The sequence below is a fragment of the Oncorhynchus gorbuscha genome, linkage group LG15 (assembly GCF_021184085.1).
Source record: "Oncorhynchus gorbuscha isolate QuinsamMale2020 ecotype Even-year linkage group LG15, OgorEven_v1.0, whole genome shotgun sequence".
Taxonomy (NCBI): domain Eukaryota; kingdom Metazoa; phylum Chordata; class Actinopteri; order Salmoniformes; family Salmonidae; genus Oncorhynchus; species Oncorhynchus gorbuscha.
Genome location: NC_060187.1, coordinates 44,714,791 through 44,734,617, shown reverse-complemented (window position 1 = coordinate 44,734,617; position 19,827 = coordinate 44,714,791). Strand labels below are relative to the sequence as shown.

Sequence of the window (19,827 nt, the reverse complement as noted above, 5' to 3'; positions counted from 1 at the left end):
AGATTTCCCTTCACTGGAACTAAGGGGCCTAGCCCAAAGCATGAAAAACAGCCCTAAACCATTATTCCTACTCCACCAAACTTTACAGTGAACACTATGCATTCGGGCAGGTAGCATTCTCCTGGCATCCGCTTTCTCCACTGTTAGCCTTCTCCTGGATTCGGCCATTGGACTGCCAGATGGTGAATTCATCACTCCAGAGAATGCGTTTCCACTGCTCCAGAGTCCTCCGAAACATAACACGCCTGCCCGCCTACTTCTTATCACACTGCTCTCTTAACCCTAATGTCAGATGCACCAATGTGTCAGAGGAAACACCGCTCGACTGATGACCGGAATCAGCTTGCACAATTTGATGACATAGTACACAAAAAAAACAGGGACAACTTTTGGCTCCTGAGCACCTCTTTCAAAACTACTGGCTGAAATTATTTTTAAAAAGTTTGAAAGTGCTTCTTTAATAAAAGGTAAATAAATATGTTTTGCTTTACATAACTTTTTGTTGTTGTTTTACAGCCAATTTCCTGCAATTCTACACATTTTGCCATAACTTATGCCATGTTAATATGATATCTGAATGAGAGTGACTAACAAAATTAATTGGGGTTTCCCTGGAGATCAGGGCCACTGGGCACGTGCCCGGTCTGTAATTCGGCCATGATTACTACAAGTTAAGATCGCTGGCTAGACTAAGTAACCAATTTAAAAAATGTTAACTGACATGGGTTAATTGAGTGACTTGGCAGTGAGTGACATATAACGAGAGGAAAACTGCTGGTGAATAACCAAGTTTCCAAATGGAAAGGTGTGCTCTGCCATCTGTTGAGTTGTCTCAGCGTGATAATGCAAAGATTTAGGTAAACACAAAAGGAACATTGCTAATTCATAAGCTCTTCTGTCCCTGACCACCTTAAAACGATGCTCTGTAACCTTCAACCTTACATGTTATTTAATGAGATATGTTACCTAATCATTTTGTAGCCATTAGTTCAGTGGTTCAAATACACATTTAATTGAAGTTATGCAATTGGTGATAAGAAAAAAAGCCAGCCTTTCAGCAATTGGACTATTACTGATGCCCCTGACAACCCTCAGCAGCCACTAACCATTACATATTGCAGAAGCCCTAAACTAAAATATACAATTTCTCCATAAATAGTGGAACTAGACATCATCTATAAAGGCTTTAATACTTCACTAGCTATGTGAGTTGATGCCCTCATTACCGGCAGTTTGTTAGAATGCAGTGTATATGACAAAAGTGTGCAAAGCTGTCATCAAGGCAAAGGATGGCTACTTTGAAGGATCTCAAATATTAAATATATTTGAATTTGTTTAACACTTTTTTTGGATACTACGTGATTTCATGTGTTATTTCATAGTTTTGATGTCTTCACTATTATTCTACAATTTAGATTTTTTTTTTAGTTTTAAAGTTTTTTTTAAATTAAGAAAAACCCTGGAAGGAGTAGGTGTGTCCAAACTGTTGACTGGTACTGTATATAAACTATTACCATATCAAAAACAGCATGTTTTCAATATTAATGTTGATATTGATCAATAATAATACATTGATATAATAAATTGTTATTGAAATCAAAACACTACTCATATTAGAGCAAGTGGTAAAGCTTCACATGACACCAATATTTGCTCTGTGGCACCGACAGATGGAACTATGTGGTGTCTTATTAAAGGAGGCCTGAGTAAGCCCAAAATGTCAAATGTTCCAATGTCAATTAATGATTTCTCAATTATGTTTTAAGATTCAAATGTCAAATATATGTCAAGAATCCTTCCTCCAAAGGACCCTTCTATGGATACAATTGTGAAAATCCCCAAAACCTGTTTTGTTCTAGTTTCGTGAGGAATCACCCACATATAACAGACATGCTTGGGCATTTTGAAAATGGGCCGCTGGGACTGAATATAGACTAAATCTATATGCCCTGAACAAAAATATAAACTCAAAATGTAAAGTGTTGGTCCCATGTTTCATGAGCTGAAATAAAAGATCCAAGTAATGTTCCATATGCACAAAAAGCTTATTTCATCCCTGTTAGTGAGCATTTCTCCTTTGCCAAGATAATACATCCACGTGACAGGTGTGACATATCAAGAAGATGATTCCACAACATGATCATTACACAGGTACACCTTGTGCTGGGGACAATAAAAGGCCACTAAGTTGTGCAGTTTTGTCACACTACAGAATGCCACAGTTTTGAGGGAGCATGCAATAGGCATACTGACTGCAGGAATGTCCACCAGAGCTGTTGCCAGATCATTTCATGTCAATTTCTCTTATGGTAGAAAAATTTACATTAGTTTTGCCTCCAATGTCATTTTAGAGAATTTGGCTGTCCAACTGGCCTCAAAATCAAATCAAATCAAATCAAATCAAATTTTATTTGTCACATACACATGGTTAGCAGATGTTAATGCGAGTGTAGCGAAATGCTTGTGCCTCTAGTTCCGACAATGCAGTGATAACCAACAAGTAATCTAACTAACAATTCCAAAACTACTGTCTTATACACAGTGTAAGGGGATAAGGAACATGTACATAAGGATATATGAATGAGTGATGGTACAGAGCAGCATACAGTAGATGGTATCGAGTACAGTATATACATATGAGATGAGTGTGTAGACAAAGTAAACAAAGTGGCATAGTTAAAGTGGCTAGTGATACATGTGTTACATAAGGATGCAGTCGATGATGTAGAGTACAGTATATACATATGCATATGAGATTAATAATGTAGGGTAAGTAACATTATATAAGGTAGCATTGTTTAAAGTGGCTAGTGATATATTTACATAATTTCCCATCAATTCCCATTATTAAAATGGCTGGAGTTGGGTCAGTGTCAATGACAGTGTGTTGGCAGCAGCCACTCGGTGTTAGTGGTGGCTGTTTAACAGTCTGATGGCCTTGAGATAGAAGCTGTTTTTCAGTCTCTCGGTCCCAGCTTTGATGCACCTGTACTGACCTCGCCTTCTGGATGATAGCGGGGTGAACAGGCAGTGGTTCGGGTGGTTGATGTCCTTGATGATCTTTATGGCCTTCCTGTAACAACGGGTGGTGTAGGTGTCCTGGAGGGCAGGTAGTTTGCCCCCGGTGATGCGTTGTGCAGTCCTCACTACCCTCTGGAGAGCCTTACGGTTGAGGGCGGAGCAGTTGCCGTACCAGGCGGTGATACAGCCCGCCAGGATGCTCTCGATTGTGCATCTGTAGAAGTTTGTGAGTGCTTTTGGTGACAAGCCGAATTTCTTCAGCCTCCTGAGGTTGAATAGGTGCTGCTGCGCCTTCTTCACGACGCTGTCAGTGTGAGTGGACCAATTCAGTTTGTCTGTGATGTGTATGCCGAGGAACTTAAAACTAGCTACCCTCTCCACTACTGTTCCATCGATGTGGATAGGGGGTGTTCCCTCTGCTGTTTCCTGAAGTCCACAATCATCTCCTTAGTTTTGTTGACGTTGAGTGTGAGGTTATTTTCCTGACACCACACTCCGAGGGCCCTCACCTCCTCCCTGTAGGCCGTCTCGTCGTTGTTGGTAATCAAGCCTACCACTGTTGTGTCGTCCGCAAACTTGATGATTGAGTTGGAGGCGTGCGTGGCCACGCAGTCGTGGGTGAACAGGGAGTACAGGAGAGGGCTCAGAACGCACCCTTGTGGGGCCCCCGTGTTGAGGATCAGCGGGGAGGAGATGTTGTTGCCTACCCTCACCACCTGGGGGCGGCCCGTCAGGAAGTCCAGTACCCAGTTGCACAGGGCGGGGTCGAGACCCAGGGTCTCGAGCTTGATGACGAGCTTGGAGGGTACTATGGTGTTGAATGCCGAGCTGTAGTCGATGAACAGCATTCTCACATAGGTATTCCTCTTGTCCAGGTGGGTTAGGGCAGTGTGCAGTGTGGTTGAGATTGCATCGTCTGTGGACCTATTTGGGCGGTAAGCAAATTGGAGTGGGTCTAGGGTGTCAGGTAGGGTGGAGGTGATATGGTCATTGACTAGTCTCTCAAAGCACTTCATGATGACGGAAGTGAGTGCTACGGGGCGGTAGTCGTTTAGCTCAGTTACCTTAGCTTTCTTGGGAACAGGAACAATGGTGGCCCTCTTGAAGCATGTGGGAACAGCAGACTGGTATAGGGATTGATTGCATACCTGCACACCACGTGTAACCACATCAGCCCAGGACCTCCACATCCGACTTATTCACCTGCGGGATAGTCTGAGCCTAGCCACCCAAACAGCTGATGAAATTGTGGGTTTGGACAAACTGTCAAAAGCTGTCTCAGAATAGTTCATCTGCGTGCTTTGAACAATGAACACAATTGCATTTTGCAGATGGAAATTTGATTGCATAGAGATATCGTGACAGGATCCTGAGATCCATTGACGTGTCATACTTCAGCCACCATCAGCTCGTGTTGTAGCACGAAAATGCACGGTCCCATGTCACAAGGATCTGTCCACAATTCCTGGAAGTTGAAAATGTCCCAGTTCTTCCATGGCCTGCATACTCACCAGACATGTCACCAATTGAGCATGTTTGGGATGCTCTGGAGTGACATGTACGACAGAGTGTTCCAGTTCCCACCAATATCCAGCAACTTCACACAGCAATTGAAGAGGAGTGGGACAACATTCCACAGTCCACAATCAAAAGCCTGATCAACACTATGCGAAGGAGATGTGTTGCACAAATGGTGGTCACACCAGATACTGACAGATTTTCATGTCCACGCCCATACCTTTTTTTTTGTTCAAGGTATCTGTGACCAAAAAAATGCATATCTGTATTCCCAGTCATATGAAATCCATAGATCAGGGCATAATGAATTTACTTCAATTGACTGCTTTCCTTATATGAACTGTAACTCAGTAGAATCATTGAAATTGTTGTGTTTATATTTTTGTTCAGTGTAGTTGTATGACATTTGGTGTAGCTATCAGCTGGGGTACCATGTGTTTATAGAACGCCACCCATTACAGCCCATTCTATCTTGATGTACCCCCATGTATGGCCTTTGAACCCCCCAAGGTGGGCCAATAGAGATTATACCCTGATGAAAACAGCTTGGCTGTCAAAACATTGGAAATAAATGATTGCTCCTAAAGTGTGCAGCTTTTCTTTTTTTAAAGGGCCCATAGCCTCTTGAGACCCAGCAATTCATTTGTGTCCTCTCTAGTGAACATCAGTTCTTGGTCCGTAATTCTGAGGCCATACAGTCACTGTATTAAGGCGTTTTGTTCTACTGTATTATTGACTATGTTTTGTTTATTCCATGTAACTCTGTGTTGTTTCTGTCGCACTGCTTTGCTTTATCTTGGCCAGGTCGCAGTTGCAAATGAGAACTTGTTCTCAACTAGCCTACCTGGTTAAATAAAGGTGAAATTAAAACATTTTAAAAGTCCTGTTGTCCCTTTAAGAGGACATTCTATCATGTGTGGGGGTGCGACCTTGACAGCTTCATCTTCCTGGTTCTTAAAAAAATGGCTGCGGTCAAAATTAGCACATGCGGTGGACATTTGAAAAGAAGTGTGTGTAATTATAATTTTTGTGGTTTTGACATTCAAATTCTTTCTGGTAAGTGAATATCTCAGGAATAGTTAAGGGAGTTGTCAGGACTGTATCATACTTTCTTTCACATTAAATAAGAGCTTATCAAGAAATGTCCTCTGTAGTGGACACCCGGATACCACAACTGTTTTTCACCTTCTGTCACCATTGATTTTAATGTTATATTTATTTTCATATTTAGATCCCAATGACCACTACAGAGGACAATTTTGAACTTGCAATAAAAGATGACTAATGATATTTGTTCTAATTTCTTTCTTGGTAACATGTTTTCTTTCCCACCCCAAACATTTAATAATAATAATCATCACGGGTCTCAGGAGGATAGAGATGTCATTACCAATCCAATTGTTTCATACCTTAATTTGTGTTGTGTATAATGAAGTAAATGATATATGAATTGCTTTAGTATGAGAAGATTGTTCACTTATAATACAACATTTAATTTCATATGCTCAATATCCGGAAAGGGGTCATAACATGTAATGCAGTGAAACTATATTTAGCTACCTCCTATAAGTGGTTATCATACCAAAATATAACCCACAGACATGGCCCTAAATGAAAATCATCATTAGACTTTGTAACCCTAAAGTGGACAATTATGTTAAATTTGGCCCTCTGGCCAATGGACTACAGTAAATATGAATACATAAATATATAGGTTGAGCACCTGAAACTTAAGATAATATTGTAGCGACCTTAGCCAAACACCTACTTTGCAATCTCGTCAAGAAGTTCGCACCTCTTGGAGTAATGGCTAATATGTTGTCTACTGGACTTGGGATCATCAAGTCAGGGCTATGAACCGAATTCACTCCCTTGGTCTCAGAAGTGAGATGGTGTTTGTTTTATCTGATAAAACCAATGGAATACACAACCAAGCTTGATCTCCGCTTAATCTCACCCTCAACATGTAATTTATCTTTATTTAAAAACACAAGTACTGTAAGTAAACTGTGACACTAGAATTAGGTATCATCCTCTCGTACCAGCGTTTATGTGGGTCACCCTCAATGAGAGGATGTGAGTGAGAGTGGACTGACAGTGTAACCGATGTGAAATGGCTAGCTAGTTAGTGGTGGTGCACGCTAATAGCGTTTCAATCGGTGACGTCACTCGCTTTGAGACCTTGAAGTAGTGGTTCCCCTTGCTCTGCAAGGCCCGCGACTTTTGCGGAGCGATGGGTAACGATGCTTCGTGGGTGTCAGTTGTTGATGTGTGCAGAGGGTCCCTGGTTCGAGCCCGGGTATGGGCGAGGGGACGGACTAAAGTTATACGGTTACAAAAGCATACCCATTTTATTGCCATCATGCACACCCACTGGGCACACCCAATTCAACGTCTATTCCATGTTGGTTCATCGTAATTTCATTAAAATTACTTAGAAACAACGTTGATTCATCGTATTGACCCTATGTGCGTACTCCGGGTTTTTTGTTTACTTTATTTAGGTAAGCACAAAATCATATACATTTGTATTTTTAGTGAACCGTCCTTTAAAGAGGTTACCTCAGTAATGTCCAGAGTTTTTCCCTGCCCTGCTCATTAAAAATCAAGTAATTTGATTGTTGACCACACGTCTTTTCTTTTCTCTTGCATCCATCAATCATGAAAACGTGTATCTGTGATAGAATGTAATTTGTCATAGTAGCTGTTTGCTTCACTTCATTCAATCATAGACTGCAATAAATACTGTACCTTTTCCCCCTTATAGAAAAAAATCTGATAATATGGTTATTGCCAATCAATTGGAGCTTAGAAGAGATACCACATTAAACAAATCCCAATCCCAGAAGTATAGTACTAATTGATGCTAGTAAAGGTTGATCTGGCAGCAATGAGATATATGTTTTCCATCGATCCAGCTCACCTGCTATTAGAGAGATCCAGACCTGCTGAGGTGCTGTTGCTGCGGCTGCAGGTTGGCTCCAGTCACTGTGCTCTTGGGCCCTCCAGGACACGACGTCTGACATGCCTACATTGGAGTACAGCAAAAGGGAAGGTTTGGGGGCCACCCAGGGCCTCAGCGACAACTCGGTGGATCACTGTGCCCCTTCCAACCCCAGAATATGATCAAGTCGATGTTTACCAAACGATAGAGGGGCTTTGTGAGTACTGTACCTCTGAGTGTGCCGGAGGAACGCAAAGCTAGGGATGGTGGGGTCAGGTAACCGCCTCAGGTTACTGCAACGTGATTGGCCCTCACATGGTGCTCCTGTTCCTGTTACAACGCAGCCACGGTGTGAATTTCAAGTTTCTCTCAGATTTATCAGCTGCTAATTTGTTATTTCCTCTCTGTAGATAGATATCGATCTGCTCTATAAATGCTGGTAATTTTTAATTGAATTGCAGTGCTGTGCTGTGCTGTGTATTATTTCACACACCATGCATTGAGGAGTCTTGTTTGTATTTGGGGTCATGTGGAGAAGACCTGATACTCTGCCCATCTGACATCACGGAACAACAGGACAAGTGAACATGTGGCTGTAGGGAGAAGGCTTACCTGCACTACTCAACAAGGAATTCAAAAAAGGGAATGGTTGTACATGCAGTTTCCTCTAATCTGTACAGTATATTCTAAAAGACCACCCAGCCATAGGAGTATTAGACCAAGGGAGTTTTCTTGAGAGGGTGTGTTATATTTTATGATGTACTGTAAATCGGTATACAACTCAGTATGTGAGCTTACAATAACAACGGCATGGTTTTCAATCTAAAACACGAGGGTAAAATTAGGGAGTTGGTGACTTCTATAAGCAACAGATGCACATGACTGTTGTGAATAACTAGAGATTGAATAACGCTCAGTAGTCGCAACCTCCTCACCAATGAGATCTGCATAGTCATTCACATGGGCTAGACCCATTCTTTCCCCTCTATTGTCCCTGCATCTGGGGGTGGTGAGTCAAAGCGGTTAGAACAGGCCACAAAAGGAGCTGAGCAACAAACCTTGCCGTAAACCCTTAAGGCCTCACACATTCACCACTTACTTTCATAACCAATGAGCAAAGCTAAAACATACAATAGTTTACCTTCTCGTTACTCAGAGCTTGTTGAAAAGGTTCTGTCAAGTTGCAGCAGCTGGGAAGGGAAAAAAATGTATGCTTTGCCAGGAGTAGTTACATAAGGTTTTCCACAGGTCTACACTTCACTGAAAGTGTAGACTGCATGCTTTCCAGTCAGACAAACCTGCAACTATTTCTGCTAGTTATCTGGAATAAGATCAATATGACTGTGTTTACACAGGCAGCCCAATTCTGATATTTTACCCACTAAGACCCACTGGTGTTTTGACCAATCACATCAGATATAAAAATTAAAAAATCGGATGTGATTGGTCAAAAGTTCAAATAGAGAAAGAAAGATCAGAATTGGGCTGCCTGCGTAAACGCAGTCTAAGCACCTCAACATGTGTTGTGCCAAAGGGTTCTTCTTGCTGTTAAATCATTAGGTGGCAAGTATAACAAGACCATGCTATAAAGCTGGGTCAGCTAGATAGTTATTAATCTCAGACAGGCAACTCCATGCGATGTCTATGTAATTACTCTCAAGCACATCTAATAAGATTTTTGGAACAAGTTATTAACTGGAGTTAAGTTGTTGCCAACCTGTCCTTAAAATATGTTTGAATCACAAATATATTTTGCATTATGACAGACTAAGAGTGATGAGTCGCACCTCCCGAGTGGCACAGTGGTCTAAGACACGGCATCGCAGTGCTTGAGGTGTCACTACAGACCCGGGTTGGATCCCAGGCTATGTCACAACCGGCCGTGAACATAGGGTGGTGCACAATTGGCAGGGTGTTGTCCAGTTTAGGGGAGAGTTTGGCCGGGGGGGGGGGGGGGGGGGGGTACTTTACTTGGCTCATCTTGCGCTAGAGTCCTTGTGGCAGGCCCGGTGCATGCAGCCTGACTTCAGTCATCAGTTGAACGGGTGTTTCCTGACACATTGGTGGGGCTGGCTTCCCAGGTTAAGCGGGCAGGTGTCAAGAAGCACAGTTTGGTGGGTCATTTTTCAGAGGATACATGACTCGACCTCCGCCTCTCCTGAGCCCGTTAGGGAGTTGTAAGGGATGTGACAAAATAACAATTGGATATCACAATTTTATAGAAAAGGGGGGTAATTTTTTAATGAGTCATCACTGATGACTAACTTCCAGCTACATATTTCAATTTATCCAGGTGTGTGAAAAATATTTTTTTCAAAATCATATCCTGTTCTGGGAAGGAATATTTTCTTTTTTTTAAAGGGGCAAATCTCCAAATTTGTATTTAATATAGTAGCCAACAAACCTCTGCAGTCTAGTCTGCATTACCTTAGTGACCATCAACAAATACATAATTAATTGACCTAAGAAAGGACAGCAGCATGGAACTAAAATGATAAACTAGGGACAAAGAACATGAAAATATTTTTGTCATAAAAACCAGTATGCACTATAAGGCGCTTCAACAAACTACTGAAACATACACCACTTCCACACAGAAATCGAAGGTTTTTATTATAACAGTGTAAGGCATTAATACCCTGAGTTATACAAGCTAAGAGGGTAATGATAGTTAATGCAATAGGGGGAAAAGGACAACGATGACCAACTCATGTGGCTGTATGTTTCTAAACCAATAATTAATTTGCTTGAATATCGAGCCACAAGGGCCATAAATCATAATATAAATAGAAGCAGCGTCAGACTATTCAGTGACGTCACAGTAGTGTATCGGCTATGAGTCCTCAAGTCTCTCCAGTGCCTCTTCTAGCCAAGACTGCAGATGGAGATGTCAACATAAAAGGGGTGGGGAGACAACACATGGGCGTGGCTAGAAATGAGGGTTGGTGACACCCACTCCTTGGCATTCGATGATGTAGGTGTCATTGCTGGCATTCTCATCTTCTGCCTTGGTCACTGTAAACTTAGCCTGGGAATAAGGACAACACTTTCTATTAAAAAGTTGACTGGTTTTATAAAAAAGTTAAAACCATTGACAATTAACAAATTCGGAAATAAATGAAAACATTTTTGGGACCCACCTGGGTGAGCTGCTCTGCCACATGGATGGCAGTCTGTGTGTGTTGGGTGACTGGGCCAGTGCGGATTCTGGAGGTGCCATTCGCCAAGGCCATGAAGAGGATTAGCTGCCAGAAAGTGTAAGACAAAGAGTTCAGTATGACTCTAAATAGAGTAAATTCAAGCGGTTGCTGTTAGATGGAGAGTAACGCAAAGACATGGGTCAAGCACCTATTCAAATTGGACGTTCACGTTACTTACAATTAGTATAGATCACTTACAGGAGGACACCTAACATTGCGTTGTAAAATACCTGTGTGTGTGTCATTGCTAACCTGGTCCTGGAGAAACTCATCCACACAGCCGTTGTGCCTTATATTCCTGAGCAGCATCTCTGCAGCCTCGAAGCCCACTTTGTCTGCATACACACCTGAGGCATAGGAGAAAAGCATTAGTTGTCAATTTATTTAAATAATTTTTTAGATCTGGGTCCGTATTTTTGGTGCCTAATAGAGCAGAAGTGGGATCTAGGATCAGGTCACCCCCCCCCCCCTGTAATTTTTTTCATTATAATCTAAACGGCAAAACTGATCCCAGATAAGCAGGCCTCTTACGGCGTCTGCATGCTTCCCAGACAAAACAGTTCGGAAGAGATTGCGCATATATTATGACAACATTTTGTGACATTTTTGTTAGCGTTGGACTTCGGTAATGTTTTTTGTCTGTTCGGGCACACATTCTCCCTCGAGGCAAGCCGATGACCCCCCCCCCCCCTCTGATTAGTCCACAGCAGGGATTATTCAATAAAGCATGTCATTCAACGAGAGAACTCATTTTCATTCACATTTCTTCATTGTGAAATACTGCACCAAACATCTTAGTTTACTGTAAAATTGCACGACTAAGATCTCCTCTGCAAAAACGTCAAAAAGGAACTGTTCCTGTTATCTTAGATTAATTCGGACTATTTTCAGGAAGTGTATACTGGCTACTGCATCTCAAAACAGACAAACAGTAATATCGCCTAAGGGAGTATGTGAGCACACTCGTTCGGTTCGCCTAGCTGAGCTCAAAGCATGCCAACGCCATTACTCTAAGTTTTATGAATACTGGCCCAGAGGTTATCAGTGTGTGCCAGAGGTTTGAGTCATTTGTTTCCCTTAACAGGTGCACTGCATACACCTCCTAACTCTGCTCCCAAGAGAACAAACTGTGTTGTAGAAACAGACAATCTAAAAAATAAAATAAAAACGACCTACGGATGCATCTGCTGATGGCAATTTAAAAATAGTAGCCACTACTGCCAAACAAAATACAATGAGCAAGATTTTCCCTTTTCTCAACAACTTACCCTGTATGGCCTTAGAAATGTTAATGTGGATGCACTACTTCACTCACCATCCAATCAGATTTTACAGTTTCACATCCTAGCATAGACATGCTAGGCATTCTCTGTCGGATGTTGCCGACTAGTGGTACATCGTGTACTGTACACTGCTTGCTGCAAGCAAGCACAAGAACAGTGGATTTCTCACCTTTCTTCCCAAGAGCTGACCCTGCAAATATACAGCCCGTGGAAGACTCTGCGATGATTCTGGTGAGGATAGACAGCATATCAAAAATGAGGTAGAACTGCAAAGCATTTAAGACGGCAGAAAAAAAAAAAAAAAAACCTTTGTCTATCCACCAAACTAGGGACACAACATTATGCAAGCCACCAGTCTACGTATGAATGATTTTTCAGATGACACCATCCATACTCCCTCTACTAGTGCAAGTGGTTTGACAAGTATCATCTCCAAAAACATTGGCATAGTGACTGATACAGGTTTACTGAGGTCATACGGGTATTGGCATCTTTTGATAGTGTTTACAGTTGGAGGGTTCACGGAACGGTAAACCGTCAGGTATAAGCTCACATGATGCCGTTGCCGCTCCCACAGGCCATGTCCTTCTCCTGCAGCGTTTGGATGTTTATGTATAGGTCCTTTATCTCTCTCCTGATAACTCTTGTCGCCGTCGTTGCCATGTCCTTGGCGAGCTGGAGGAAAACAAGTACGAGCTCACTCAAAATGTAGTTCATATTTTTCTCCCACGTGCATAGAGGATAGCACATGTATCGGTGGAAAGAACTGCTCCGTGGCATAATTTTCACCTGTCCAGAAACATCTAATTCATTGTTTGTAAGTACACAAGTGGAATAAGGATTAAAACCAATCAACTCCATTACTAGAGTAGTAAATTATTACACAGGTAAAACATTAATTTAATGTAAAATTCCTAGGCAATTCGAACCCAAAGCCATTCCTTTGTACTGTACCTTATAGGGTAGCACCCCAGCAACAAAGGACCTGCCATATATCTTGGTGATGGTCCCTCGTTCGGTCATGGTGACGGGGCTCAACTCACTCACTGGGTTTACCTTGGCCACCACCTCACCTCCACCTTTGGGGTAGTAGCCCCTATTCGAGACAGAAGAAGAGTCATTTTTTGGGGGGCCAGGCAGTATTATCCCACCAACAATTCTCCAACATGGGAAGGGATACAAACCTCATTCTCAAATCACAGTCAAAATGTACTCCAAACTTCTCCACGATGGGCTTGAATACCTGGAAGACATTTGTATGTAGTAAAGTATTTCCAATGGCATTTAACAACAATAGGAGAATGGCAAATAAGAGGATGTCGAGTGACAGTCATATACCAAGCGGTCATCTGCGAGTTTATCTATAGACACAGGGTATATAACTTGAGAGAAGTCCAATTCATGATTTCCCAGGAACACAAGCTGCCATTACACCCACTGGCACCTCTACAAACACAGGTTAGGTTAACCATACCTTTATGGTGTAGTCAATCTGCGGGGCCATGTCTGCGTTGGTGCCCCCCTTCAGACATAGCTCCGAGGGTCCGTCAGCATACAGGGCACAGGGTAGAGAGACCTGCAGCAGCAGCCCAACACTCCTGGCACAGAGCGACACAGAATTACAAGTTCGATGGAGACTAATGTCGTATGTTTTTTCCTATTTGTTTGGTGAAATTAAAGTATTGAATTCTATAGACACTTCTAGATATTATTTTGGATAGTGTTTCTACGACTATAAAATATGTCAGGTTGATAGTAACTACAAGGTTTTTAACACAACAAACTGTCTGTCCCATACTCTATTTGAATGTGTAGTTTGGAAGAACGGAGAAGCAGTCTGACATGATTTACCCTGCTGTTTGGGGGTCTGCGGTGTGCTTCCCAGCCTTTATTTTCCCAGGGGTCAGTGTGACTTCAGTAGATCCCACTGTGCCACCCTCTAGATTTCCACAACAAATGTCTCTCACCAACTCCAACCCTGACAGATGTTGTGGTCTTGTGAAAAGGGGAAGGGGGGTGGCGGGTTAACAATGAAAGAAACAAACGTCTTATTTCACTATAAAAAAATAAGTAGGCTTTGATATTATCTGTGCAGAATAACATAGGCGATGAAGGGAAAGTTGAGTAGGCTAGTTCAGTTGTTGATAGGAATAAGTGAACAGCCATGTGCTAGCGCATTAACCAACAAAGGATCACATGAAAAATGTAACGAGGGCATCTGCCGTTCAATATAAAACAAATTAGACAGTTACAAATAAAGGCTGTAAACCCGTTATCAATTGTTTTGTCGGAGACGTACGTTAATGCTACATCTACTTTGAAAAGAAAGGTCCTTTAGACCAACTTTGCTTTGTTTTCTGATTCACTAAACTTCTGTCTGGCGTCGCCGGGGATCGCCCGAGGGCTATAGACTGCGACTAGAGTGAAGCTTTCATTTATTAGTAATGACATGTGGCTTTTGTTATACATACTCTATAATAGTATGGCAAATATTTATTAAATTAATTACCTTAATCCTGGTGTACTTCTACCTGCGCGGATTTTGTGTATTCTGATGGATGCGCCGTTGATGCAACTCAGTGCGGCGGTTACTCTTAAAATTTGCCCGCCCTGAAAGAGGACAAAACATGACAATGTACACAGTAAATACATATCCTAAGTTTACTGTCAAACCATTTTTATAAAATATGTAGTAGAAAGTGTATTTTAATCGTGTGAAATACTCACACCCTCCATTATACTTCCGTCCATTTCCACTGCTGCGGCCATTTTTGAAAAAATAAGACAAATATTTATACTTTTCAATGACTTCACCGCTCTAAGAAATGTATTATTGCGGTCTTTAATTATGCGAAAACACGCCAATGTGGATGGTCTGCTCTGAAGTAGGATTGGACAGCGCGTGTAGAAAACACTCGGCGGTGTCTGGGGCAGACAATACAGCAAGTCCAACCGCGAACTTCCCCCAACAGTCACTGCGCAGTGCGGTAGTACTTAGGCCTAATCAATTAACGCAATTTCTTATCACTGAGAAAAAAGTTACATCCACAATGGTCCCAAAAACGGGTTATATTTGAACTGGGATGTTCACATGTTATTCAAAAATGTCCATGGAATATATTGCTCAGCATAGGCTGCTACCACAGAGCTGCTACTCTTGAGTCTGTTGATAGTTAGCACATGCGCACTCGTGATCAGCAACGCAATGAACCCCACTCTCCCTATTCAAACTTGGTAGTGGGGGGAAAGGGTGATGGCTGGAAGGATTCCAGTTTTAGTCAAATTAAGGTCAAAAGTTGTTGTTTTGTTCTTGCATATTAGCTAACCATTTTTCTAGCTTTAACCTAATTATCATAAAGTGATAGGTTAAGGCTAGGAAAAGAGTTTGGGTTAGCAAAAGTGCTAAAATATAATACACTTTTGACCGTAATTTTTCTAGCCATGGCTGGAAAAAAAAGCCTAGGAAAAAGGAGATTCCCGAAAAACAAGCCACTTCCGTACAGCTACGACTCAGGTTAGGAGCTATAGGTTAAGGTTAGGGAAAGGGTTAGTGAAAAGTCACTTGTAATGAAGTGGCGTGTTTGTATGGAGTCCCAGAAAAAAAGTGGCACCAAATTATCTCATCGCAAAGTGACATATCGGAATTATCAACGGGCGGTTGTTGTACTGTGTGTGACTATGTTATGTAGGGAATTTGTTATTAATGTATTGTCAAATAAAGCGTAACCAAACGTTCTAGGTGAATCAACAGCCAAGGTAAGTGGCAAATCAAGTTGGTTATTTTGACTCGATTTACGGATTTGTAGCCCAGTCTGAATATACTAGTGGACCACTAGTCTAATAACTCCAATCAAACTAATTTGATTCGCCACTCAGTGCAAGCAAATATTTTGATAACTAACCCAAGACAGACCACAAGGTGTCATTTCAAATGGGAGCAAATTAAGCAGAGTGGGCAGAAAAAGTAAGGAGGTGGGCAGGGCTAACACGAGCTAGCGTTCTAGCATGTATTTGCATATTTCCGTTAGGAACGCCTACTGTGAAGCGCTTGTGTGCAATAACACAGTTTGCCCTTGCCCTTCTAAACAAAAAACAAAAATGTAAACTTTTGAAAGGGTAAAGTCTACAAATCTTAGTGCACTCTGTTCGTAACATTGCAGTTTTGGTAACGGAAAACTGTTTTGAGATCGAATGTTACATCAATAACAAAATTAGAAGAATGTTGGCCAAGTTTCATCGAGCTCTATCTTCTCCCACTTCCCATCAATGGACTTCCTCTCAAAAAATACCCCCCCTCCCATGGTTTACCCGATGTGGATGAAAATACCCTTAACTTAAAACTGACATGCACTTTAACTTCAAACTAAATGTTTAATTTCAAATCCAAACTTGTGGAGTGTAGAGCCAAGAGAAGAACAAATGCTTCACTGTCCCAATAATTACAGAGGGCACTGTTTTATCTGTGGTGCAAGTATGGGTAGCTGCAGCCCAATATGGAGACCGAAGTATGGACGAGTCAGTGTGTTGATGGGAGTGGGTGTATGGAAAGCGAATCAGTTAATTCAGCAGATGTGTTGCCACCATTTGCCAGTGCAAATGACTAGTGCACCAGTGTTGTATAGAGCTGCTTGCTGACCTGAGATGCTTCCCACAGGGCAGCTGTATCAAGATGTCGCCGGCTGTAGCTAACATGTTGACCAGTAAACAGGTGTTGTATCAAGGTGCCTGCCAACCTGAGGTGCTTCCCGCTGGGCAGCTGTATCACGGTGTCACAGGCAGTAGCTAACGTGGCAATTTATTCCATCACATAATTTTATTTCAAGTGGGATAGCAGCCTACACAAGAAATAACTTATATTGAAAACCAATTTGGATGTCACCTTTTTAAAAATGTTATTCTTTGGATACATACTGTCTACTCAATGTGAAGGGTATGAACGGCAACAACACCGGTGTCCTTCACTCCCACTACTGTCCCGCAAGGGTCGTGGGAAGATGGCAACCTAGTAGCTAATATCAGGGAGACAGACACCGTAAGCCCACACATACAACGCATACAAACAACAGTACATCCATCATCAGTACATTTAATCAAAAATAAACAATTGTTTGAGTTTATTTTATTTTTACAGGGACAGCGCACATTAATCAACGTTTCAGTAAAAGTGCCGGTTTTAGCCAGCCGGCTAATTTTCAACCGCAGTCCCTGGGCAGGTTATTAAAAACAATTACAATATAGACAATCATTGAGCAGTGAGCACACACAGAGCAACATAGGACAAGCAAGATGTAGCATACAGACAGAGCAACATAGAACAAAAAGCAGCAAGTCAAAATTCATAAAAGTAACAAAGTGTGCTACAGATGACAGACAACATGGAAAGTGACAATACACAGTTTGGGATTATGATCACAAATCTGATTGACCTTTAGCCATGTATTCATACATTTTGTGAAAGTATGATAGGTGGTGCAGTTATGTGTGTCTGATGGCAGTGTATTCCAGATATGGGAAGCTCTCACAGAGAAAGCAGATTTACTAAAGTTGCTTTTCCTTAAGGGAACTATAAAGTCACCTCTCATGGCGGACCTTGTGGATCTGCTGCCATATGTTTGGGTTTTCTGTTTAACAGAAATACTGAGTGGAGGGGGAGCCAGGCCATTTAGGAACTTGAATAGAAGACATGCTTCGGTGTATTGCACAAGATTTTCCCAACTCAGGAGTTCATGCTTTCTGAGGATGTAACAGTGATGATGGCTATTGGGCTTCCTATCAAGCACTTTGAGAGCCTGTTTGTAGACAGACTGAATAGGTTTTAATGTTGTAAAGCAAGCTTGGGCCCAACTAGTCAAGCAGTATGTTAAGTGGGGGAGTATCATAGATTTGAAGTACAGTTTTGCTACCTCTGTAGTCAAACAATTTCGTATAAATTCGGAAATTAGCTAGGTTGAATTTGGTTATCTGAATGAACTTTTTCACATGCTTTTTAAAAGAGAGGTTGGAATCAAGTATGATGCCGAGGTACTTAAAATCAGATACCACCTGTGGCTTCTTCCCTGACACATAGACATCTGGTTCAGTAGCATCTGTTGCCCTCTTTGTAAAGAACATGCAAACAGTTTTTTTCACATTGTTAATATGATATCTGAGCGAGAGTGATTAATGAAATGAATGGAGCCCCATGGAGGTCAGGGCACCTGGGCACAAGCACTGTGTGCCTGGTCTGTAATTCGGCCATGATTACTACAGTCGTGGCCAAAAGTTTTGAAAATGACACAAATATTAATTTTCACAAAGTTCGCTGCTTCAGTGTCTTTAGATATTTTTGTCAGATGTTACTATGGAATACTGAAGTATAATTACAAGCATTTCATAAGTGTCAAAGGTTTTTATTGACAATTACATGAAGTTGATGCAAAGAGTCAATATTTGCAGTGTTGAACCTTCTTTTTCAAGACTTCTGCAATCTGCCCTGGCATGCTGTCAATTAACTTCTGGTTCACATCCTGATTGATGGCAGCCCATTCTTGCATAATCAATGCTTGGAGTTTGTCATAATTTGTGGGTTTTTGTTTGTCCACCCACCTCTTGAGGATTGACCACAAGTTCTCAATGGGATTAAGGTCTGGGGAGTTTCCTGGCCATGGACCCAAAATATCGATGTTTTGTTCCCCGAGCCACTTAGTTATCACTTTTTCCTTATGGCAATGTGCTCCATCATGCTGGAAAAGGCATTGTTCGTCACCAAACTGTTCCTGGATGGTTGGGAGAAGTTGCTCTCTGAGGATGTGTTGGTACCATTCTTTATTCATGGCTGTGTTCTTAGGCAAAATTGTGAGTGAGCCCACTCCCTTGGCTGAGAAGCAACCCCACACATGAACGGTCTCAGGAGGCTTTTACTGTTGGCATGACACAGGACTGATGGTAGAGCTCACCTGGTCTTCTCCTGACAATATTTTTTGGGGATGCCCCATACAATCGGAAAGGGGATTCATCAGAGAAAAGGACTTTATCCCAGTCCTCAGCAGTCCAATCCCTGTACCTTTTGCAGAATATCAGTCTGTCCCTGATATTTTTCCTGGAGAGAAGTGACTTCTTTGCTGCCCTTCTTGACACCAGGCCATCCTCCAAAAGTCTTTGCCTCACTGTGCGTGCAGATGCACTCACACCTGCCTGCTGCCATTCCTGAGAAAGCTCTGTACTGGTGGTGCCCCGATCCCGCAGCTGAATCAACTTTGGGAGACGGTCCTGGCGCTTGCTGCACTTTCTTGGGCGCCATGAAGCCTTCTTCACAACAATTGAACTGCTCTCCTTGAAGTTCTTGATGATCCGATAAATTGTTGATTTACTGGCATCTTACTGGCAGCAATATCCTTGCCTGTGAAACCCTTTTTGTGCAAAGCAATGATGACTTAACCATGGTTGACAGAGGAAGAACAATAATTCCAAGCACCACGCCCCTTTTGAAGCTTCAAGTCTGTTATTCAAACTCAATCAGCATGACAGAGTGATCTCCAGCCTTGTCCTCATCAACAATCACACCTGTGTTAACGAGAGAATAACTGACATGATGTCAGCTGGTCCTTTTGTAGCAGGGCTGAAATGCAGTGGAAATGTTTTTGGGGATTCAGTTCATTTGCATGGCAAAGAGGGACTTTGCAATTAATTGCAATTCACCTGATCACTCTTCATAACATTCTGGAGTATATGCAAACTGAGGCAGCAAACTTTGCGAAAATTAATATTTGTGTCATTCTCAACACTTTTGGCCATGACTGTACAAGTTGAGATAGTTTAGTGTTTGTCTAGCCAGCTAATTTACCAATCAACATGTTTTGTTGTTGACATGGGCTAATTGAGT

General features: G+C 41.9%; 1 protein-coding gene across 2 annotated transcripts; it reads right to left on the bottom strand.

Annotated features, from left to right (window-relative positions):
• Positions 1–10,070: 10,070 nt before the first annotated feature.
• Positions 10,071–15,182, bottom strand: LOC123997468 (RNA 3'-terminal phosphate cyclase-like). 2 transcript variants are annotated; one of them, XM_046301743.1, is made up of 11 exons: positions 14,694–15,182; positions 14,476–14,576; positions 13,818–13,961; positions 13,441–13,564; positions 13,151–13,209; positions 12,921–13,062; positions 12,520–12,641; positions 12,136–12,194; positions 10,914–11,030; positions 10,624–10,728; positions 10,071–10,511 (listed from the first exon to the last, which is right to left on the bottom strand). In XM_046301743.1, exons 1-11 carry the CDS (start codon positions 14,733–14,735, stop codon positions 10,507–10,509), a joined length of 1,020 nt encoding a protein of 339 aa, XP_046157699.1. In that variant the 5' UTR covers positions 14,736–15,182; the 3' UTR covers positions 10,071–10,506. The 2 variants fall into 2 exon arrangements, with proteins under 2 accessions (XP_046157699.1, XP_046157698.1); XM_046301742.1 differs by having other exon boundaries at positions 10,936–11,030; positions 14,694–15,177.
• Between the last annotated feature and the right edge of the window lie 4,645 nt (positions 15,183–19,827).